This window comes from Protopterus annectens, chromosome 2.part2 (assembly GCF_019279795.1).
Source record: "Protopterus annectens isolate FY-2018-M chromosome 2.part2, PAN1.0, whole genome shotgun sequence".
In the NCBI taxonomy this organism is placed as follows: Eukaryota; Metazoa; Chordata; order Ceratodontiformes; family Protopteridae; genus Protopterus; species Protopterus annectens.
The window spans coordinates 560463607-560483650 of NC_056730.1; the positions used below are offsets into that span (position 1 = coordinate 560463607).

General features: G+C 42.0%; 1 protein-coding gene across 2 annotated transcripts in view; it reads right to left on the reverse strand.

Annotated features, from left to right (window-relative positions):
* The window catches only part of RBM27 (RNA binding motif protein 27), a 2498992-nt gene that overhangs the window by 1129768 nt on the left and 1349180 nt on the right, over positions 1–20044 (reverse strand). For both annotated transcript variants that reach the window (XM_044064021.1, XM_044064022.1), the window contains one exon: positions 6283–6399. In XM_044064021.1, coding sequence (XP_043919956.1) covers positions 6283–6399 — 117 coding nt within the window. The remainder of the gene's footprint in view (positions 1–6282; positions 6400–20044) is intronic.

Consider the following 20044-nt stretch of genomic DNA (forward strand, 5'->3'; position numbering starts at 1 on the left):
GTGGGTACCAAAAAGGTGACATTGCTCGGGGTAGACTATTTGCTACCAACACAAATCGGGAGAATTTGCTACAATATAGGGAGAACAAACAGAAATCTAATTCCCAAATTAGATTGGTCACCACATATGGGGAAATACTGATGCTCTCATCAACTGTGTACAGAGGCATTGGAACATATTGTTAGCAGATAAGCTTAGGGCCATACTGGATGACAGATGTCACTTTTCTTATAGACGTGGTCGGAACATGGGATCCTTTTTTAATCATTACAAACACATTAACAGGAATGAGAATTCATCTAAACAACCTTAGAAGGTGGCCCTCCAGTGGGATGCTTCCCATGTGGACATTGAACACACTGCAATAATATGTTCAAAACCAAGAAATTCACAAGCAGAAATACTGGTGAAGTTTTTCAGATTAAATTTTTCGCAAATTGTCAATCAGATTGGGTGATTTATTTGGCATCATGCAGCTTTTCAGCCTTTTATGTAGGACAAACCTCCCGGTGTGTAAAATTTAGGATTTCAGAACACCTTAGCGACATTAGGACTGCTAAACCAACCAATGCACTATATAAACATACAATAAAACATCCCCGGGCCAAGTTTAGACTTACTGTGATTGATATTATCCAACGGAATACATGTAACAAATCAGGTTGGCATGGAATATTAAACAAAATGGAAAAGAAATGGATTATAAAATTGGGTGCACTCTTTTCCCCTGGTATAAATGAATATATGTGAAATATATGTGATGTAATTTTGTTCATGGACTCGAGGTGGCGCCAGACCACTTGCTATATAAAAGGTTGTGACATTTTGTAACAAATTCAGACACTGAGGAAGGCCTAACGGCCGAAACCGGTTTGTTTTTCTCCATCCTCCGTCAATAAACGGATTACTGTCCACTGTTTGCTGGCTCTATCATGTTTTTGTAGTCCATACAGATCAGAGCTAAATATTTATTCTTCCTTCTCTCTTTCCCTGGAACTCATTTGCTTAAAGCCTTTTAAAAATATAGAAACATAATGGTTATTTAGCTGGTTTAATTGTTAAGCTTGTAACTGGTTTACTGCTCAGGTAATTCACTGAAAGCTCTCATGAATGCTTTTTTTGCTTCATCCACTGTATGAATTAGATATTTTTGGTAACTGTAACTGTGGTGGAAGGAGAGGGCAGCTGGATACTTCATTTGAAAACATGTTTTCTTTTTAATTAAAAATGCACAGAAAGGAGCTACACCTTGCCTTTGAACCTTGATGGGTTGTGGAAGGTCCTGGGAAACTGTAATTTTGTGTCCTCTCCATGTAATAGTGCTTTTCTTTTTTACAGCCATAAGAATTATATTTGCATGTGCAGCATTTAGTAACCTGGGATATATTTGTCTAGGAATAGTTTAATCTTATGTTCTACGTAGTACTCTGTGAGCTCTTTCAACTACAATGTCCTTAGTGAGGGCTTTGTTGTCAGTAATTGTTTCAAAGATTTCTGTTAATATGACCGGTATCTGAGTTTGGTCAAACTTTTCTGGGATACCTCTTACTATAATGTTATTTCTTCAACTACATGCTTTCTAAATCTATTATTTTATGTTGCAGATCACAGATAGTTTTGTCACTTAAACTTACTTTTGCTTGTAGATCCTGTATTTTCTTCGCATTTTCTTCAGTTTTAGTTTTAGTGAGGTTAAGTCTTGTAATTATTTGATCCAGGTTAGAGCCAAAAGAGTTAAGCTTGCCTGAGAAGCTTTTTATCTCATCCTGGAGAGGTTGCAAGTCTAATTTAATGTCAACCACTGTAAATGCAGATTTCCCCTTTGGTTTTGGAGGCTCCTTTATTAGATTACTGTGTTTTAATGGTTTTCTGTCTCTCAGATATTAATTACATCCTTCTCCGGAGTAACTATAGAGGATAGTTTTGTCTTACGAGTTTACATAGAATCTTGCTAAGTAGTCATCTCCGGCTGAATTTCTTTTAATATTTAGTATAAATCAGTACAGTACAACTTGGTCTCCTTTCCTTTTACTCTCTCAATTCCAGAACTCAGTTTTTGAAGAAAGGCCTGTCACCATGTGGCTGCATCCACCCAGTCAGTGAAGAGATGAGCACAGGATAAGTCAGGTAAAAAGTGGGAAAAAAAAACAAAAATGTTGATGATTTCCCTTTTTCTTGTATGCCTGTTGATCAAAATTTATCACTTTTTGTAAAATTAAATGCCAGATGCGGGTTATAATAAGCGGATGAAAATAGCTGTTGCAGGAGCTGCAGAAAGTGTGTTCAGTGCTCGGCGGCCATATTGGAATCCCCCCTTCAACCTCAGATTTTTGCAATTTTATCAGCTTATCTGAATACTACATAAACCTTTGTCTATTTTTCCAGCCTTTCATTATTTGGCAGCATAGACTCCATCAATGTTTCACTTATTTTAAATACTTCAGAATGCATTTGATTTACAATTTCCTCTAAATTACTGGAAGACATCAGTACTAAAGCTGAAACTTGAACTGCTTTTTGCTGAACAGGTTCAGAGAGCCTTTCCAGTCAAGAGTTTTTTTTTCTTGTCCTTTTCTCGTTGATTTTTCTCTAACTTTCTCTAAACAACTTCACTGCTGGCAAACAGGCAGTATAACAGCTAGCCAGCATCTGAAATCTACCAAAACATAAGTTTTGTACTTACCAGATTGACAGACTTAGTTGATATTGCTCTGAATACTGGAACACTTTGGACTGGTCTCCAAAAGTGCACTCCACTAGGCAATAATCAATCTCTTGCCAGCTCAAGCCCCTTAACTTGCCCCATGATGATCTGCTCCCCACTGACTCTCTAGATTGCGTGAGGTAATGCTGAAATGAGAATGACTGAAAATAAGGAATGATACCTATTAGGACAATTTCACATGCATCAGACAATTAGAGACCTCTAGCGTTTCACAGGGTCCCTTCACAAAAGATAATATTGTGGGGGATAGGTGGGTGGGATGACTCCAGTGACTGAAGCATACAGACTAAATCTAATGTTCTGGTAAGTACATAACCTACACAGTTTAGTTCATGCTGTCCAAACACTGGAAACCTTTGGACAGAGTCCCCAGCAAAGCTTGGAGGGTACGAAGACAAAATACCTCAAACAATGGAAGCCACAAAGGAGGCTGTTGAGCTAGACAGAATATTCAGACTGTAGTGTAGAGACACAGGCATTTAAAGCCTTAACTTTCTAAATATAGCCGACTCAACTCAATTTCTAATGTACTTTAGTCAGTAGTTGCACAAAGAAGCTATGAATTGTGTCATATGAAAACATTGCTTATATTAGGTAGATAACACCTCCAGATCATCACTTCCAAACCTTAGAAGTGCAATTTCTCCTTACATCCCACATTGGTAAGCACACAGAACCACAGATTTGCATTTACCAACCATCTTAGTAGCCAGCCTGATAGAAATGGGTTTCCTCAGACTATGTAGCAACTGTCTTACATTAATGACAACCACCAACTACTTAAACCAGTGGACACAGTATGTGATGGACGTAATTATACAATGTTATTGGAGGCAAAACCCTTGCACAAAACCACAACAAATAAGCATGTTATCAGAACCACATAACACCACACTAAACAAAAGCACACACAGCTCAGACGAAACACAAAGACCTTCATATGCTAAGGCTCTTAAAAGAAATCTTCATAAACCACAAAGACCTCCTAAAAGTAACGTAAGACACAAGTACCCTTAGCAACATCACAAATATAAAACACAGGCAGCACCCACCATGAAACAAACGTCTAAGATGTTTCAAAAGCCCATAAGGCAAACCTCCACACAATCAGATACCCTAGCCATGGGTGGCTCTGTAGTGAGACACACAATACACCAATGAACAGGCTGATCTACGACAGGATCACGTTCAGTTGCCTATCAGGTGCCAGGAATCACAACATTATGTACACACAAATCCTTGCACAATAAGCACACATAAGACACAGTTAATACACCTTTAAGAAACTATATTATGACAGATTAACAAAATCATTAAGTTCTGTTCACTGCACTGTTTTATCACAAATATTTTAGATGCTGGTTATAGTTTATTAAGAAATAATTGCAAGTGGAAATGGATAAAAACACTTTTAATTCATAAATTAAGGTTTCCCCACTACCATACTAGTGGGATAAGGGTTTACAAAAATTATATAACAGGAAACAAAAAAGAACAATTAGAAAATACAAAAGTTATACCTATGTAAGCAAAAGAAAACTGAATATAATTAATAAATTTAAAAAGTAATAATTGAAAAGTAGCTAGCATATGAAACATCACTGGCTTTAAACAAAGCAAACAGGAAACATTTTTCCAAATACATTAACTTATATTCCAATTCTAGAAATCTCATATCATCCTTAAAAAATAATGAAAATGTAAGTGATTATAATATTTTGGCTAACAAACTTAATTTTCATTTTGTACAAATCACTTCAAAAATAATTTCACTGAATAACAACCTACTATTAATTATGACTGTGCATATGTTTTGGACAAATAAGGTAGTAAAATTTCATCAGGTCCTGATTATATTCCTCCAATACTGTTCACAAGAATGAAACAATTCTAATGTCAGTTATATTGCCTATGTTTAATAAACTACTGAAGTTATGTGCTGTTCCATCAATTTGAAAAAAAAATCAATAATCTGTCCAATTTATGAAAAAGGTAGCAACTTAGCAATTTCTAATTATCGGACTGTTAGCTTGACATCAGTTTTGTGTAAATATTTTGAAAGGTGTATATACCAATTACTATTACATCCTAATAATCATAAAGTATTTATAGACATTCAGTACTATGGCTGCAGTCATGGTAAATCTAACCTGACAAATTTGGTTGAGTTTTATTATATAGTCACTGAAGCCTTGGATCAATCTTTGAAAGCATGAATAACCTTTACAGATCTAGCCAAGGCATTTAATTTGATACCCTTTCTCACACTTCAATAAAGAATGCAATATGAAATATTAGACTAAACTTATTTTTAACTAACTGGGTTCTTAAGTGGCTAACTAATCATACTCAGTGTTAAGAGTTCTTATTCTAATCCTCTTTCAGTTCACTAGAGAGTTCCTCTTGGATTAGTACTGGCCTCACTGTTATTTAATGTTGGTTTTTCAACATGTCTAACTGATAAGCCAATTTTGGACTGAAAAATATGCTGATGACTGTCAAATCAGTTTTGTTGTAAACCCTACTGCTAACGTGGACGATATTAACATCTATTTGAATGACCTTTCTAAATGGGCAGATTCTGTGTGGTTGCAGTTCACTTATCCAGAATGTTAAGTTATGTACACTGGTAACACCAGTAATATTATCCTTAAAGGAGTAAAACTTCAAGAAATAAAATAATGCAAGGACTTAGGTATGCATATTACTTCTGATTTTTTTTTTTTAAATACACACACAAGTAAAGTCAGAAATAAGGCACTGACAATGTCTGGTCTCTTACTTGAATCAATTGTATTAAGAGATGTTAGTTTAGTTCATTTGTATAAAAATAGTCTAGCCTATACAGCCTTAAAAGAACCCCAAGGCCTATCTGACCTCCTTCACATCCACAAACAGCCACCACCCTAAACACTTGCTCAAAAGATCTAAACTTACGATGAAACAAAAATAGGACCTACTGGCAGGATAGACATTGCACCTAGATAATCTCTTTTTTTACAGAATCCACTCCACTTGGATATAAAGCAAAATAGTTCCCTGACTCTCTTCAATTGTAACCTTAATGAATAGATGGATAATCATAAATACACCCCAGGTATGACCCCTCAGGTCCTCAGTGAAATGGGTTGAAGCATGAGGTATGAATTATCAATGTCAATGGGGGCTCACAATCTGGAATCTGTGGCAAGGCTACAAATGGCCAACTGGATTAACAACCTAGTATCCACATATGAATCTAGTATTCACATATGAACCTAGGAGTGAGGTTTAAGGGAAGGCAGGAAATGATCAATTTATGTAATGCTGGTGTGAATGAAACCGATACAAAAACATTTATGTATATTGCATGAAATATTGGAAAACGTTACTATAGTCTATCGTTTATATTAACGCATACGTGTACAGGTTTCATGTGATAATTTTATAACAATGTTTAAAAAGAAAAAAATAGTACACAGCATCTAAACCACATTAACTCAGGATGAAGGTACATCTGCAAGCCCACTCACATGAAGTATTTGCACATTTTAAGATGAACTACTTTTCAAAAATACCTGCTTCTTTTTCCGAGCTTCTAGTGCAACTTTAGCTTTAGTCACAATTTTGTGTGTTGTCTTCAAGCTGTTATATCCATACACTGTTTTTGTGAGACCAGATTGGTTGGTAAACATCTAAAGAAAACAGAACAGCAAATTACAGTCTACATTTCACCATACATGTACATATTTTGATTTCATACTACTGTCGCTGACCTCTGACTTGGCTACACAATTTGTGGGCTATCTTATACTCATTTAACTACCATTTTTAATACAACTCACATAATGGTTCCCCCACCACACCCTCACTACTGGTCTGTGGCTCAGCAACACAGTTTACAGCCATCCTATCATGTATTTTCAATATAATACATTTTGGGGGAAGGATGAGATCTCAGTGGGATGAAGCAGACCCACCACACCACAGATAGTATGAGGCTTTGTGTCTGTTTATGGCCCAGTGTTAGCCAGGGAAGGCAGCATTCCATGCCTAAACTTGTGCATACCTGCACACACTCACAGTAACAATGTCTGCTGGGTCCCACATTACTCTATGTGGTACCTGTTTGCCTCTGGGTCTACAATAGGGGTAAGGCAAAATCAAAAGCTGCCAAATTCCATCTCCATTCCAGCTCCATGTGGAACAACAAAAAGTTAAAATCATCTCAGTCCACAACTACGGACCCTGCAGAATGCCTAATGAACCTGATTCACCAAGACTATAGACAAACTCAATTTTTTGTCATCAGACCAGCAATAAGATATTCAATTCTGATTAATTTTATTAACCACAAAACAGCATCAGATAAAAAAAGTTCCTTACCAAAAAAGCATAAGTATGTGAGATCTTTGAGGAGACAGTGACTAAACAATGGGAATGTCTTCTGTTTAAGAAACCTCTTAAAAAATCTTAGAACCCAATTTTGCTGAAATTCCCTTTGTGGCTGGCATCGGTGTTCACTCCACCTTTGTAAAGGCCTCTGTCCATAAACATTTCCTAGAGTGTTTTCCATCAACTGAATAAAAAATCCTTTCAAAAATGACATCTTAAAAAAGCTTTAGGATGTCATAAAAAACATTTACAATAAATACATTCAATTGCAAATACAAAGGCAAAAAAGTCACAAAGATGAAGCAACACACAAGGTTCAAAGCAAAATAAAATATGGCCCAATTCAGAAGTTCCCCTTTAACAGCTATGGATATGCTCACTAATCAGCTATCAAACCGCTCTTATTTATAAGCAGTATTCCCACATAGTTTACAAGAGCAGGCCCTGGCAGAAAGAAAATAAAGTGGGGAAATGCAGAAAACAGGATGCCCTATGAACAAACCCAGATGAAACATTTGCCTTGAGAGATCCAGATTACAACTCTGTGAAGATTATGTCAGAACACTTCAGGCAATGAAAACAACCATTAAGTTGTTCTTGAAACTAGGCACTGAAGTGCCAGAGAATAATAAAATAACCAAATGGTCTTCGTAACGTACAAAAACAACAACTGCTGAGCTTCTAACTTCCCTTCCTGAACTAAAGCAAATGCACTGACTGATTAATTCATTTTGTGAAAATCTTAAAATCTCTTACTCAGATGTAATGGGTCAATCCCATGTCTTAAGTGTGCTAAAAAGGTGCTAAACTATAATCAGTGTTTCTGAAAAAGAACTGAATGCAAAAAAGAAGTTATGTACTCACTATAAAGTTCCATGTTTGTTGTTCATCTCGCCGTTCATTCTTACAATGATGGGTTCGAAGCCAATTCTCGGCTCTAACTCGGCCAAATACATAGCTGAAAGTCTCAAACCTCGCTCGTGGCAAGAAGGTATCCCTCAATGCAGTGGTGCAATTCCCCAGATCTTGTTTGCTGCTACTACTGAATATGTACACTATATATACACACATACATATATATATATATATATATATATATATATATATATATATATATACACACATATATATACAAATATATACTATACCTAATAGAAGGAGAAAAACTGAAACAAAGAACTCCTGAAGGTAATAAAAACATCCACCAGGTTTCACAAGGAGTCTTTGGCAGGGGAAAGGAGGGAGGGTTCGTAAGAATGAACGGCAAGGTGGACAACAAACACGGAACGTTATGGTGAGTACATAACTTCTTTATGTTATGTTGTCCTATCTAGCCTTCATTCTTACAATGATGGGACAGCGTACCTAGCACCTTTACCTTGGGTGGCTCATGGGAGTACACCTTTAAGCACCGTGGAACCAAAGGAGGCCTTGACCCTGGAAGCCAAATCCACTTTGTAATGCGTGATAAAAGTATGTGGAGTGGTCCAAGTAGCTGCTGCACAGATATTATCCATGGGGATTCTGGCTTGAAAGGCAGATGACGTAGCCATTGCTCTAGTGGAATGAGCTTTCACTTTGAAAGGTACATCTCTGTGATTTGAGGTATAAATGAAAGTAATACAATTTGAAAGCCAATTGGAGTTTTAGAAACTGAACTACCCTTTTTTGCATCAGAGAAGGATACAAATAGTTGGTCAGATCTTCTAAAGTTTTTGGTCCTATGCATGTCTAGTTGATGTAATTTGTACTTTGTCTTGTTGCTATGATTAGGAAAGAACACTGGAAGCTCTATAGATTGATTTATGTTGTTTGGAGAAGAGACTTTGGGTAGGAAAGAAGGATTAGTTCGCAAGGATACCCTATCCTTATGAAAAATCAAATATGGCGGTTTAATAGAAAGAGCTTGCAACTCTGATACTCTTCTAGCAGAAGTTATAGCAACTAGAAACAAGGTCTTCCAAGAAAGGAACTTGAGGTCTAAAGATGAGGAGGGCTCAAAAGGTGGTAATGTGAAATGAAACAGAACAAAATTTAAATCCCAAGGAGAAAGGGGTTCCTTAAAGGGAGGTCTTAATAAGGAGGCACCTTTTAAGAAGGCTCTACACAGCCTGTGTGACATGAAGTTGGAGACAGAATCACCAATGTGGAAATTTGATATTGCAGTGAGTTGAACCTTGATGTTTGCTGCAGCTGAACCTTGCTGGAAGAGTTCCGCCAAAAATTCCAAAACAGAATGGATAGGTGCAGAAAAAGGATCAATGTTCCTCTTTTGAGTCCAAAAGGAAAACCTTTGCCATTTGCTACAATACAGTTTTCTAGTGGAACTTTTATGAGAGGACATTAAGATATGTTTGACTGCAGGAGTGAAATTGTGAAGCCTGACTAAATTGGGAAGTGGAGGAGCCAAGCTGTCAATTTTAGGGTGTGGAGAGAAGGATGAAGTTGCCCTGACATATGAGTCAGCAGATCTGGCATTGGTTCCTGAGTCCAAGGCTTCTCCTGAAGATGAGGCCAAAGGAAGGGGAACCAAACTTGGCGAGGCCAGTAAGGAGCAATGAGAACTATCCTACTTCCCGAGTACTGTGCTTTCTGAATGACTCTGGGTATGATGGGGAACGGAGGAAAGGCATGCAGAAGTCCCGAGGGCCAATCATGAGCAAGTGCATCTCTCGTTGTCTCCCCCAGAGGGGGGATTAGAGTAAAGTAGTTGCTGTACTTGGCATTCATGGCAGTGGCAAAGAGGTCGCAGCAACACTGACACCATGTTCGGAAAATCATTTCTGCTACATTCTGATTGAGAGACTACTTGTGAGGCATTAAGACTGCTCTGCTCAGCTTGTCCGCTATCACGTTGGACTTCCCCGTAATGTGCATTGCTATTAGAAAGCACTGGAAAGAAACTGCCCATTGCGAAACTCTTAGGGCGTCTCGACAAAGGGGGTAAGATCTGGTTACCCCCTGCTTGTTTATGTACCAAACCACAGACATATGATCTGACTGTATCGCAATTGTCCCTAGAGGGAGAGAGTCGTGAAGTGCTTGCAGCGCAAGAAGCACTACTCTCATCTCTAGGACATTTATATGCAAGTAAGCCTTGTGTTCTTGCGATGTACCTTGGACTGTTCTTCCCAGATAATGCCCCCCACCCACCCTATCTGGGAAGTGTCCGTGGTCAGCGTAGCTATGGGTTAATGTGGAACAAATGGCCTCCTTATGGTCAGATGAGCGGAGTGTATCCACCATCTTAAGTTTTTCTTGCATGATTCTGTTAATCTGATCAGGTGAGACATTGGAAGCTCTTGAAGTGACCATTGGGAAAACAACAGCCATTGAAGGATCCTCATGTGCATTCTGACAAGAGGGACCAGTGTAATCGTGGAAGCCATAGTGCCTAGTAATCTTAGAATTATCTTTGCTTTCACTTTGGTCTTAGGAAGGAGGTGAATTATCTGTTGTCTGAGTGCTACAACATTTTCTGTTGGAAGATGCGCTACCACAGAGGAGGTGTCCAGATCTGCACCTATAAATGTAATATGTTGACAAGGCAGATTTTTGAAAATTGACTAATATCCAGCTAAAGTACAGTTTTGTACCTACCATAAATGTAGATGTTCGAGTGCTGATACAGCTGCAGTAATGACAGATGGGTTTTCAGCCGTCAGGCGGTCCCTCGGTCGGCCGAGTTCCAAAGTCTTGGTCCAGCGTCGGTTGTTGTTGCTTACTCTTCTGACGTCAGGAAGGCCAGAGTATATAAGACACAGCCGACGCCATGTTCTTCAGTCTTTCTTGCCCCAGATGTCAGGTGCCCCCAAAAAGGAAGGCAATACATAAATAAAGCTAATCCATAAAAGCAAGCAAATAAAACATAGCAGGATAACCCAGTCAGGAGGTATGAAGAGGTTTTTAGGCCCCATGGCCTTACCAAGAGGGGAAGGAGGGAGGGAAACCTGTACTGCAGCTGTATCAGCACTCGAACATCTACATTTATGGTAGGTACAAAACTGTACTATGTTCATCGTGCATACAGCTGCAGTAATGACAGATGGGTAGAGTCCCAAAGCTATGCATAGGGTGGTAGGTATTATGAGGAACTGGGTTGAGCCAGAATGCCCTGCAAAACAGCAGTGGCAAAGCCTGCTCTTGTTCTGGAGTATAAAGGCAGATGGTAGTGTTTTGTAAAGGTATGTACAGAACTCCAAGTGGCTGCCTCCAAGATATCCTTAGTAGGGACACCTCTGAGGAAGGCTGTAGAGGTGGCTGTTGCCCTGGTGGAGTGAGATCTGATACCAGTGGGGACAGGTTTCCCATGATGGGAGTAACAAAAACGTATGCAGTGGCCAATCCACTTGGAAATGGTCTGTTTGGTTACTGGTTTCCCTGGAGCCCTCAGGGCATAGGACACAAAAAGCTGGTCTGATTTCCTGAAGGACTTTGTTCTGTCCAAATAATAACGTAGCTGCCTATGAATGTCTAAAGAGTGAAGCAGCCTTTCCCCTTTGTTTTGAGGGTTAGGATAAAAGGTAGGTAGGTGTATGGCTTGGTTTAAAGCTACCCTGGATACCACTTTTGGCATAAAGGACGGGTTAGTACGAAGGGAAACCCTATCCTGATGGAAGATGAGGAAGGGCTGCACCGCCATGAGGGCCTGTAATTCAGAAACCCTACGAGCTGAAGTGATGGCCAGAAGAAAAGCTGTTTTCCAGGACAAATATTGCAGATCTGTTGAGGCAGCAGGTTCAAAGGGAGGCAATGTTAATTTTTCCAGAATGTAGATAAGGTCCCAGGCTGGTATTGGTTGCTTCCTTGGAGGTCTTATATTCTTAGCCCCTCTGAGGAACTGCCGTAAGAGTGGTTGAGAGAACAAAGGGGGGTCTGTGTTGTATTCTGCAGAAATGGCTGAGGCATGTATTTTAATGGAAGAAAATGAAAGTCCACTGTTCAGTAGCTCAGCTAGGTACTGTAAAACCCGAGGCAAGTTCAACTTCCTAGGGTCCTGGCCTCTTTTCTCATTCCAACAGCAAAACCGCTTCTATTTTGCGGAGTAAGCTTTTCTAGTAGATGGTCTTCTGGCCTCCAAAATGACATCCTGCACCTCTTTGGAGAGAAGGGTCTGTTGTGGTGTTAAGGAATTTTCCATGCAGCGAGGTTGAGTGTCTTCAGCTGACTGTGCAGGGTTTTGTAGCTGTTCTGAGTCAGCAGAAGCGGTATTAGAGGCAAGGCCCAGGGAGGAGAATGGGTTAGACTCCTCAGGAGTGGATACCAATGTTGCCTTGGCCAATCTGGTGCAATCAGTATCATCCTTGGTTTGTCTGCTCTTGCTTTCAACAGTACCTTGGGCAATAGAGGCAGAGGTGGGAATGCATAAACTGTCCATGCTGTCCAACTGAATGAAAAGGCGTCCACTTTCCAGGCCTTTGGATGGAAGGTCCTTGAACAAAACTTTGTCAATTGATGGTTCCTGTGGGAGGCAAAAAGATCTATGTCTGGCCTCCCCCACGCTTGGATTATCTCTGTAAACACCTGAGGATGTAACTTCCATTCGTGTGGATCTGTCATATTCCTGCTCAGAGTGTCTGCCAGTGTATTTTCCAGTCCTGGCAGGTATTGTGCTTGAAGCTCGATTTGTCTTTCCAGAGCCAAGTTCCAAAGAGTCATGGCTAGTCTGCACAAGGGGTATGAATGTGTTCCTCCTTGTTTGTTTATGTACCACATTACCGTGGTGTTGTCTGTTTTTATCAGTAATTGTCCTGGATGCAGGAAGTCCTTGAAGGCTGTAATTGCATTTATTACTGCTAGCATTTCTTTTTGATTGATGTGAAGGTGCTTTTCCTTTTGGGACCATCTTCCCTGAATGCACCTGTCCTTCATGTGTGCCCCCCAGGCGTGTCGGGCGTCTGTGGTTATGACTTGTTTTGCTTGAGGCTTGCAGAATGGGAGGCCTGTATTTGCTTGGCATGCTTGTGCCCACCATAGAAATTCCTTTTGTAGACATGGAATTATTGGTATAATTGCTTCCAAACTGTGACTGTGTTGAGACCATAGATTTTTTAGGTACCATTGAAGTTTCCTCATATGCAGCTTTGCACATGGGATTAGAAGAATGCAAGATGCCATGAATCCCAGAGCCTGCAGGATTTTCCTTGCAGTAAGCCTGGTACTTTTTGCTAGTGTTTTGAAGTACTGAGGTAGTTGCCCTTGTTTTTCTGGCGTAAGATATGCCATCTGGGTGTTTGTGTCCAAGCTGGCACCCAGGAAGGTTATTTTCTGAGATGGTGTTAGCCTTGCTTTCTCCTTGTTGATGGTGTATCCCAGAGAAAGCAGTAACCGTGTCACATATGCCAGATGTTCTAGTAGTCTGTGTTTGCTGTCCGCTTGGATCAGGCAGTCGTCCAGATAAGGGTAAATTTGTATCCCTTGCAGTCTGCAATAGGCGATCACTGATGCCAGGCACTTTGTGAATACTCTGGGCGCAGTAGATAAGCCAAAGGGCAACGCAGAGAATTGATAGTGAATTGAACCTGCAAGAAATCTGAGGTATCTTCTGCAACTTTGTCTGATTGGGACATGCAGGTATGCCTCCTTGAGGTCCAATGTTACCAGCCAAAACTCCTTGCCCAGCATGGGAAGAAGTTGCTGTAATGTGAGCATCTTGAATTTTGGTACGAGTAGATATGTGTTTAGGATGGATAAGTCCAGAATGGGTCTCCAGTCGGTTCCTTTTCTTGGTACCAGAAAGAGTCTTGAATAAAAGCCTTGACCTTGTTGGTGCGTAGGTACCTTTTGTATAGCTCTCGTGTTTAGGAGCTTTGAAATTTGCAGTTGTGCCTCTGCCCTTTGATTTTGTGGCAGGTTTGGCATGCCTCTCTTTTTTGGAAGAGTGTGGAATTGAAATTTGTAGCCTCTGTTTATAATGTCCAGTATCCATTTGTCTGTTGTGACAATATGCCAATTGCTTGCAAATAATGCTAGTTTCCCTCCCAAAGGTGCTGCCAACTGGAACTGGCTTGGCATGGAAATGAGGGAGTCATTGGGTTTGTTTCCTGTATTGTTGTGCACTGTCTTCACCACCTCTTGGTGCTGGAGATTGCCATTGTCTGCCTCTGTATGATCCTTGTGATTGCCCTCTGCCCCTTGTGCGTCTGTATCTACCTCTTTGGGGCTTGTCAGTGGCTGGAAAGGACCAGTTTTTTGAAGGTCAGTTCCTGCTAAACCGTGGTGGCTGGACCTGTAGGAAGGCTTTGACAGTTTGCATAGACTTGGCTTTTTCCTCCATTTTTCGTAGTATATCCTCAGCATTAGTACCAAAAAGAACATCCTTTTGCAAAGGAGCATCAAGAAGTTTAGCTTTCACATGATCCGGTAAAGTTTGCTCCCTAAGCCAGGCATGTCTGCGGATGACTGACCCTGTAGCAGCCGCTCTACTGGAGGCCTCTAGGGCATCATAGCCACATTGTAAGGTGTGTTTACCCACCTGCTCCGCACTATGCATCATATCCTGTAACTCTTTTAAATCTGGTTGTTCAAGTTGTGACATTTTGTTCTTTAATTGTGATAGCAAGTACTGTTGATATTTTATCATATGAAACTGACAGTTTAAGGCCCTCATAGCTAGGGTGGCCGAGGTGTATACCTTCTTACCCCACCTTTCTGGAGATCTGGATTCCCTTTCTGCAGGGAGTGGATTCTTGGCAGTGGAGGCTTTTAATCCCTTAGGGCCTTGTGAAATGGTTTCAGGGTCAGCATTATGGCCTTTATAAAGAAATTGGTGAGAACTGGGTACTCTGTAATATCTATCAGGTTTTACTGGTGCAGGAGGCAGAGAATCAGGATTAAGACAAGCCTCTGAATAGACATCATCCAGTACCTCCAAAACAGGGGGTATAGCCAAAGGTCTGTGTTGAGGTAACCAGAGAAATTCCCTAAGTCTTTTCTTGGAGTCTGAAAAGTCTTGGCCTTCTCAATGGAAGTGCTCTCTCAAGGTGTGCAAGGTTTCCCCAAAAGAAAAATCCTCAGGGGGGGATACAGAAGGGATGGATTGCTCTGCATCCGAATCCTCAAAAGGAGAATAAGAGTGTTCCTCTGCATCAGAATGCTCTGAAATAATGGATCCCTGGTCAGAAGATGGGGATTCTTCCTCTACTCTGGGTCTCTTATCAGGAGGGGGCTGGGAACCTCTGATAAGTGTAATAAGGTCCTCCGCCATCTTAAGCATGTGTTTCTTAGGCAAGGGCCCGGAAGATGGGCCTTGTGCAACAGGCCTAGTGTGATGCCTGACTGCTTTGGCTTTAGTAAAAGCCTTAATAGAGAAAGTAGATGAAGGCCTAAAAACACCATGGGTGGAGGTGGACCTGTCCACATTAATAGGTTCAACAGAAGCCGGGGCTTCGGTAGTAGTCTTGGAAAGGGCCTAAGGCCCTGCGGTCTCAGGTACAGAAGACACCGCCAGAGCCGTGTCTTCGGTGGTCAGGGACTGCAAAGGCGTCTCACTGAGAACCGGAGCACGTGGAGCCTGTTTCGGTGTGGTGTCAGCGGAGACCGCGGTCTTCGCGTGTCGGTCCTTTTCCTTGCGTTTTTTGGGTAAAGCGGTAGTCGGAGTGTCCGACGACATTTTATAGTCAAACGCTTTTCCAAAATAATGTTGGGCGAACTCCGCCCGACGCTTGATAGTGCGTTTATTAAAGGTAGTGCAAAAGCGACAGCCCGAGACGTCGTGGTCTGGGCCCAAACAAGGTATGCAAAGGGAATGGAAATCCTTATGCGGTATTTGCTTCCCACAAGAAATACAATTATTAACTTTTTCTGACATCGGTCTGAGGCAAGAAAAGTTTCCCCAACGGGGTACTTAGCTTTAAAGACTTCGGTTCCAAATATTTTCGTAATTCAGGAGCTGGCCGACCGGCACTTACGAACTGCTTCTGCTTCGGGCACCGCGCGGCAAAAAAGACTGAAGAACATGGCGTCGGCTGTGTCTTATATACTCTGGCCTTCCTGACGTCAGAAGAGTAAGCGACAACAACCGACGCCGGACCAAGACTTTGGAATTCGGCCGACCGAGGGACCGCCTGACGGCTGAAAACCCATCTGTCATTACTGCAGCTGTATGCACGATGAACATTTGCAAATGTCCAAAGTTAGATTCCTGGCTTGTTGGAGTAGATGCTTGGTGGTGGCAGACAGGAGCCAGTCTAGATAGGGAAACACTCGTAATCCTAGATGCCTCAGGTGAGCTGTGACTACTGCCATGCACTTGGTGAATACTGTGAGACCAAAGAGCAGAGCTCGGAACTGGTAATGACTGGCTCCCAGCCGGAAGCGTAAGTACCTTCTTGATGCCCTGTCCATTTTTATGTGGTAGTAAGCATCTTGAAGGTCTATCGACCACATCCAAAAGTCTTTCCCTAAAAAGGGAAGTATAGACTGCAGTGTCATCATTCGGAACTTTGACTTCTTGACAGATTTGTTTAATTTGCTTAGGTCTAATATGGAGCCTCCAGTCCCCTGTTCTTTCTGGCACCAAAAAGAATCTTGAGTAAGTTCCAAATCCTATTTGGTCTGTGGGGACTTCCTGGAGGACTCTTTTGTGCTGCAACTTTTGAATCTCTATGGCTGCTTGCTTCCTTAGATTGGGTGGAACATCTGAGATTGTTCTTGTCTGGGGAATAGGACTGGAAAATGGGATGGAGTATCCTCTGGACATTATTTTTAGTACCCATTTGTCTGTTGTGATATTTTGCCAGGCTTCTGGGTACATGGATAAACATCCTCCGACTGCCTCTAGAGTAGAGCAGTCGGTCGGGCCTCCTTTCAGGAGAGCTGATAAGGGCGTCCACGAAAGGAATCACGGTCACCCTGGTTTTGCAGGCCTCCTCTGCCTCTGGGGCGGCATCTACAGTTATTGCCTCCCCCTCTGCCCCTGGGGAAGGAATCATCCCATGCATCCTGGAAAACTCTCTGGGATCTTTTGAACCACATTTTTCCACTCTTCTGGCCTTTAGGATAAGGTCTTGAAGGTACAGAAAAACGTACTCCAACAGCAGGAAGACTTTTTCCCTTCCTGCTCGCACATCGTCAGAGTGTCTTTTTACTTTGGGTCAGAAGAGTGAGGAACCATCAAAAGGGGCATTAGTAAAAGTAGACAAAGGGCTCCACAAAATTATCCAAGCACATCCAGGAGTGTCTCCTAAAGGAAACTCTGTTACCCGCTGCCCTGCTCGCTCCATCTGTTGAGTAGGATATGAGCCTCATGGAGGAGTTGACAATGGAATTTAAGGTAGACAGCTGGGAGGAGACTTTCTCATTCACCCCCACAGCTAATGAACCTTGTAGAGCATCTCCTAGTTCTTTCAGGAGATCACTTTGTAGCCTTGTAAGGTGGGATAGGTAAGTTCAGTGATCACAGTGAGAATGTCGCTGATGAAAAGACACATATCCCGTATCTGTCCATCGTTTGAGAGTCTTTATTCGGAGGATGAACAGATGAGGAAGTCTCTGCAAGTTCCTTCTTGGTGGCTGCTGCCACCACCATAGCATCTACGGGTACCCCCCCCCCCCCTTGGTTAGAAAATCCTTTCCCGAAGGAGCTGACAAGAATTTGTTTGGCCTCCAAGAGACTGGCTTCATAGTGTCAGGTGACTCGCACCTTTCGACTAACCAGGTCCATCAGCTCATCGAAAGGCGAAGACACCCAGGAGGCTGAAGGTTGAGATCCAAAAGCCTTCAGGTACACTGACTCATCAGAAGGGGTGGTGGTTTGCTAGCCGCCTCTCTGCTTCAGGATCTCTAGAATATCTGCAAATGAGATATCAGAGGACGACCGTGGGGACCCTTCTGACTCATCTAAGGTCAGTGTCTGAAGTGACGGACTCATCTGGGGAGTCTACGTGCTTCATCTTGCAAGTTCTTTTCCGACGTGGCTCCTCAGAAAAATATTCTGTGGAGGCCTAGGAGAAGAGGGGTTCACCCATTGGGGGATCCTGAGGCTCTGGATCTCTGCTGTCCTGTGGAATGGGTGGTGCTGAGAAAGTAGCCGATGCCTTAGGGGGACGAGTGCTAGTATCCTTCTGTGGTGCTGAATGGGAAGACAACACACTCATCAGCTCAAAGGCGGATACCGCTTGGCTCCGAAGACTCCCTCGGCTCCGAAGAGACAGAGGAAGGCACAGGAACCAACGAGATCGGGCCGAGGCCGATGTGGGAGCCGAGCTAAGCCGGGCCAACGCCCAGAGTGGTAGACTCTGCACCGAAGGAGATCGGGGCCAAGAATCCCCCACAGGGCTGACTGGGGAACCCCGGATCCCAGACTCTCCAGACTGCACCAAGAGAGTTGGAGCAAATGTCGGTTCCATGAACACCGAAGGGGGTCCCAGAACTGATGGATCCACAGGAAGTAGTACCAAGCACTCTTGCTCCGAAGGACCAGCTTGGCTCGGAAGAGGAACAACAGTGGGTATATAATTGGTACAGTAGGCTCAGAGACCAAATGGTTGGGAGCCGAGAATAATTTAGTCAGCGCTGGCAACTTCTGGAGTCTGCACAATACCCGTTTCACATCATCGTCCGATAAGCTCCTGGTGGACCTGAAAGATAGGGATGGACAGCGAAACCTGTGCAGAATTGGAGAGCTCAACGTTGGAGAAACGGGTGAAATATCTATAGACCAGCTCCGAGTAGAGGTATCTTACGGCTCCGAGTACTTTGGAGCAGAAGTACCAGGCTTGTCAACTAATATGACCTCAGAGGACTGTAGAGCAGAGGAGGTAGTGGCCTTGAAAATATTTGGTAGTTTGACTGGAAGCTCTGACTGAGCCGATGTTGCAGGTGAATATCTTTGAGACTTTTCATTTTTAGAGGAAAGAGAAGAAGAGGAGGAGGAAGAACTATGGATAGCTTCCTCAAAAGTTGGCTTTAAGAGCCCTTTCAGAATCAATTTGCTTCTCCTTTCTTAAAGTACTCTTGCACTAAAAGAGCAACAAAAAGTGCAGTTTTCTTGTAGGTGAATAGTACCAAGGCAATAAACGCATATCACATGCCCATCAGTGATGGACATTTTTTGTGAGCATTTCTGGCATTTTTTAAAGCCCGAAGACTTATGTTCTCTCTCTTTTGGGTCTTTAGACATAGTTAAGGAAGATCGCAAAAGTAACAACAACAAGAAAAATTTTGCTATTGAACAGCTAAAGCTACACTGAACAGTAACTATGGGAAACCCAAGGAAAAAGACAACCAGGGAGAAAAAGAAAAAAATAGGGCCTCTAACTTAAACGGTCCTATTTTCTAGACAAGACAACAATTAACTACACACCGTTTTGCTTAAATGGGCAAATAGCTCTCTAACTTAAAACGAGCTACTGAAAAACTTTAACAGACAGAAACAACAACCACTACAAGGGATACCAGTAGGCCTACAAGGCGATGGCAAATGCCATGCCAAAGGGGATAAAACTATCACTAACAGTAAAGCAATAAATGCACAACGAATTAAATATAATTAGAAGATAAGCTATCTATTAACAAATATAACAGTATAGAGGAAAATAAGAGAAAATTTGTCACAACTTAGCCACGGCCAAGATGAGTGCATTCAACCTCGTAAAGCGGCAAACGAGATCTGGGGAACTGCACCACTGCATTGTGGGATACCGTCCTGCCACGAGCCAGGTTTGAGACATTCAGCTATGTATTTGGCCGAGTCGGAGCCGAAAATCGGCTCCGAACCCATCATTGCAAGAATGAAGGCAAGGTAGGACAACATAACATCATTAGCTTAGAGATGCCCCAAAACCAACTATATGAAAAGAGAGATTAATATCCATTTACTACAACCGGGTAGGCTAACTGGACACAGTCCCTTTTCAGAGGCAACTAGGAGCAACATCTGGTTAGCAGACTTGCTCAGAAAGACTGTAGGCAAATGGATACATCAAACCTTGTACCAAAGGAAAG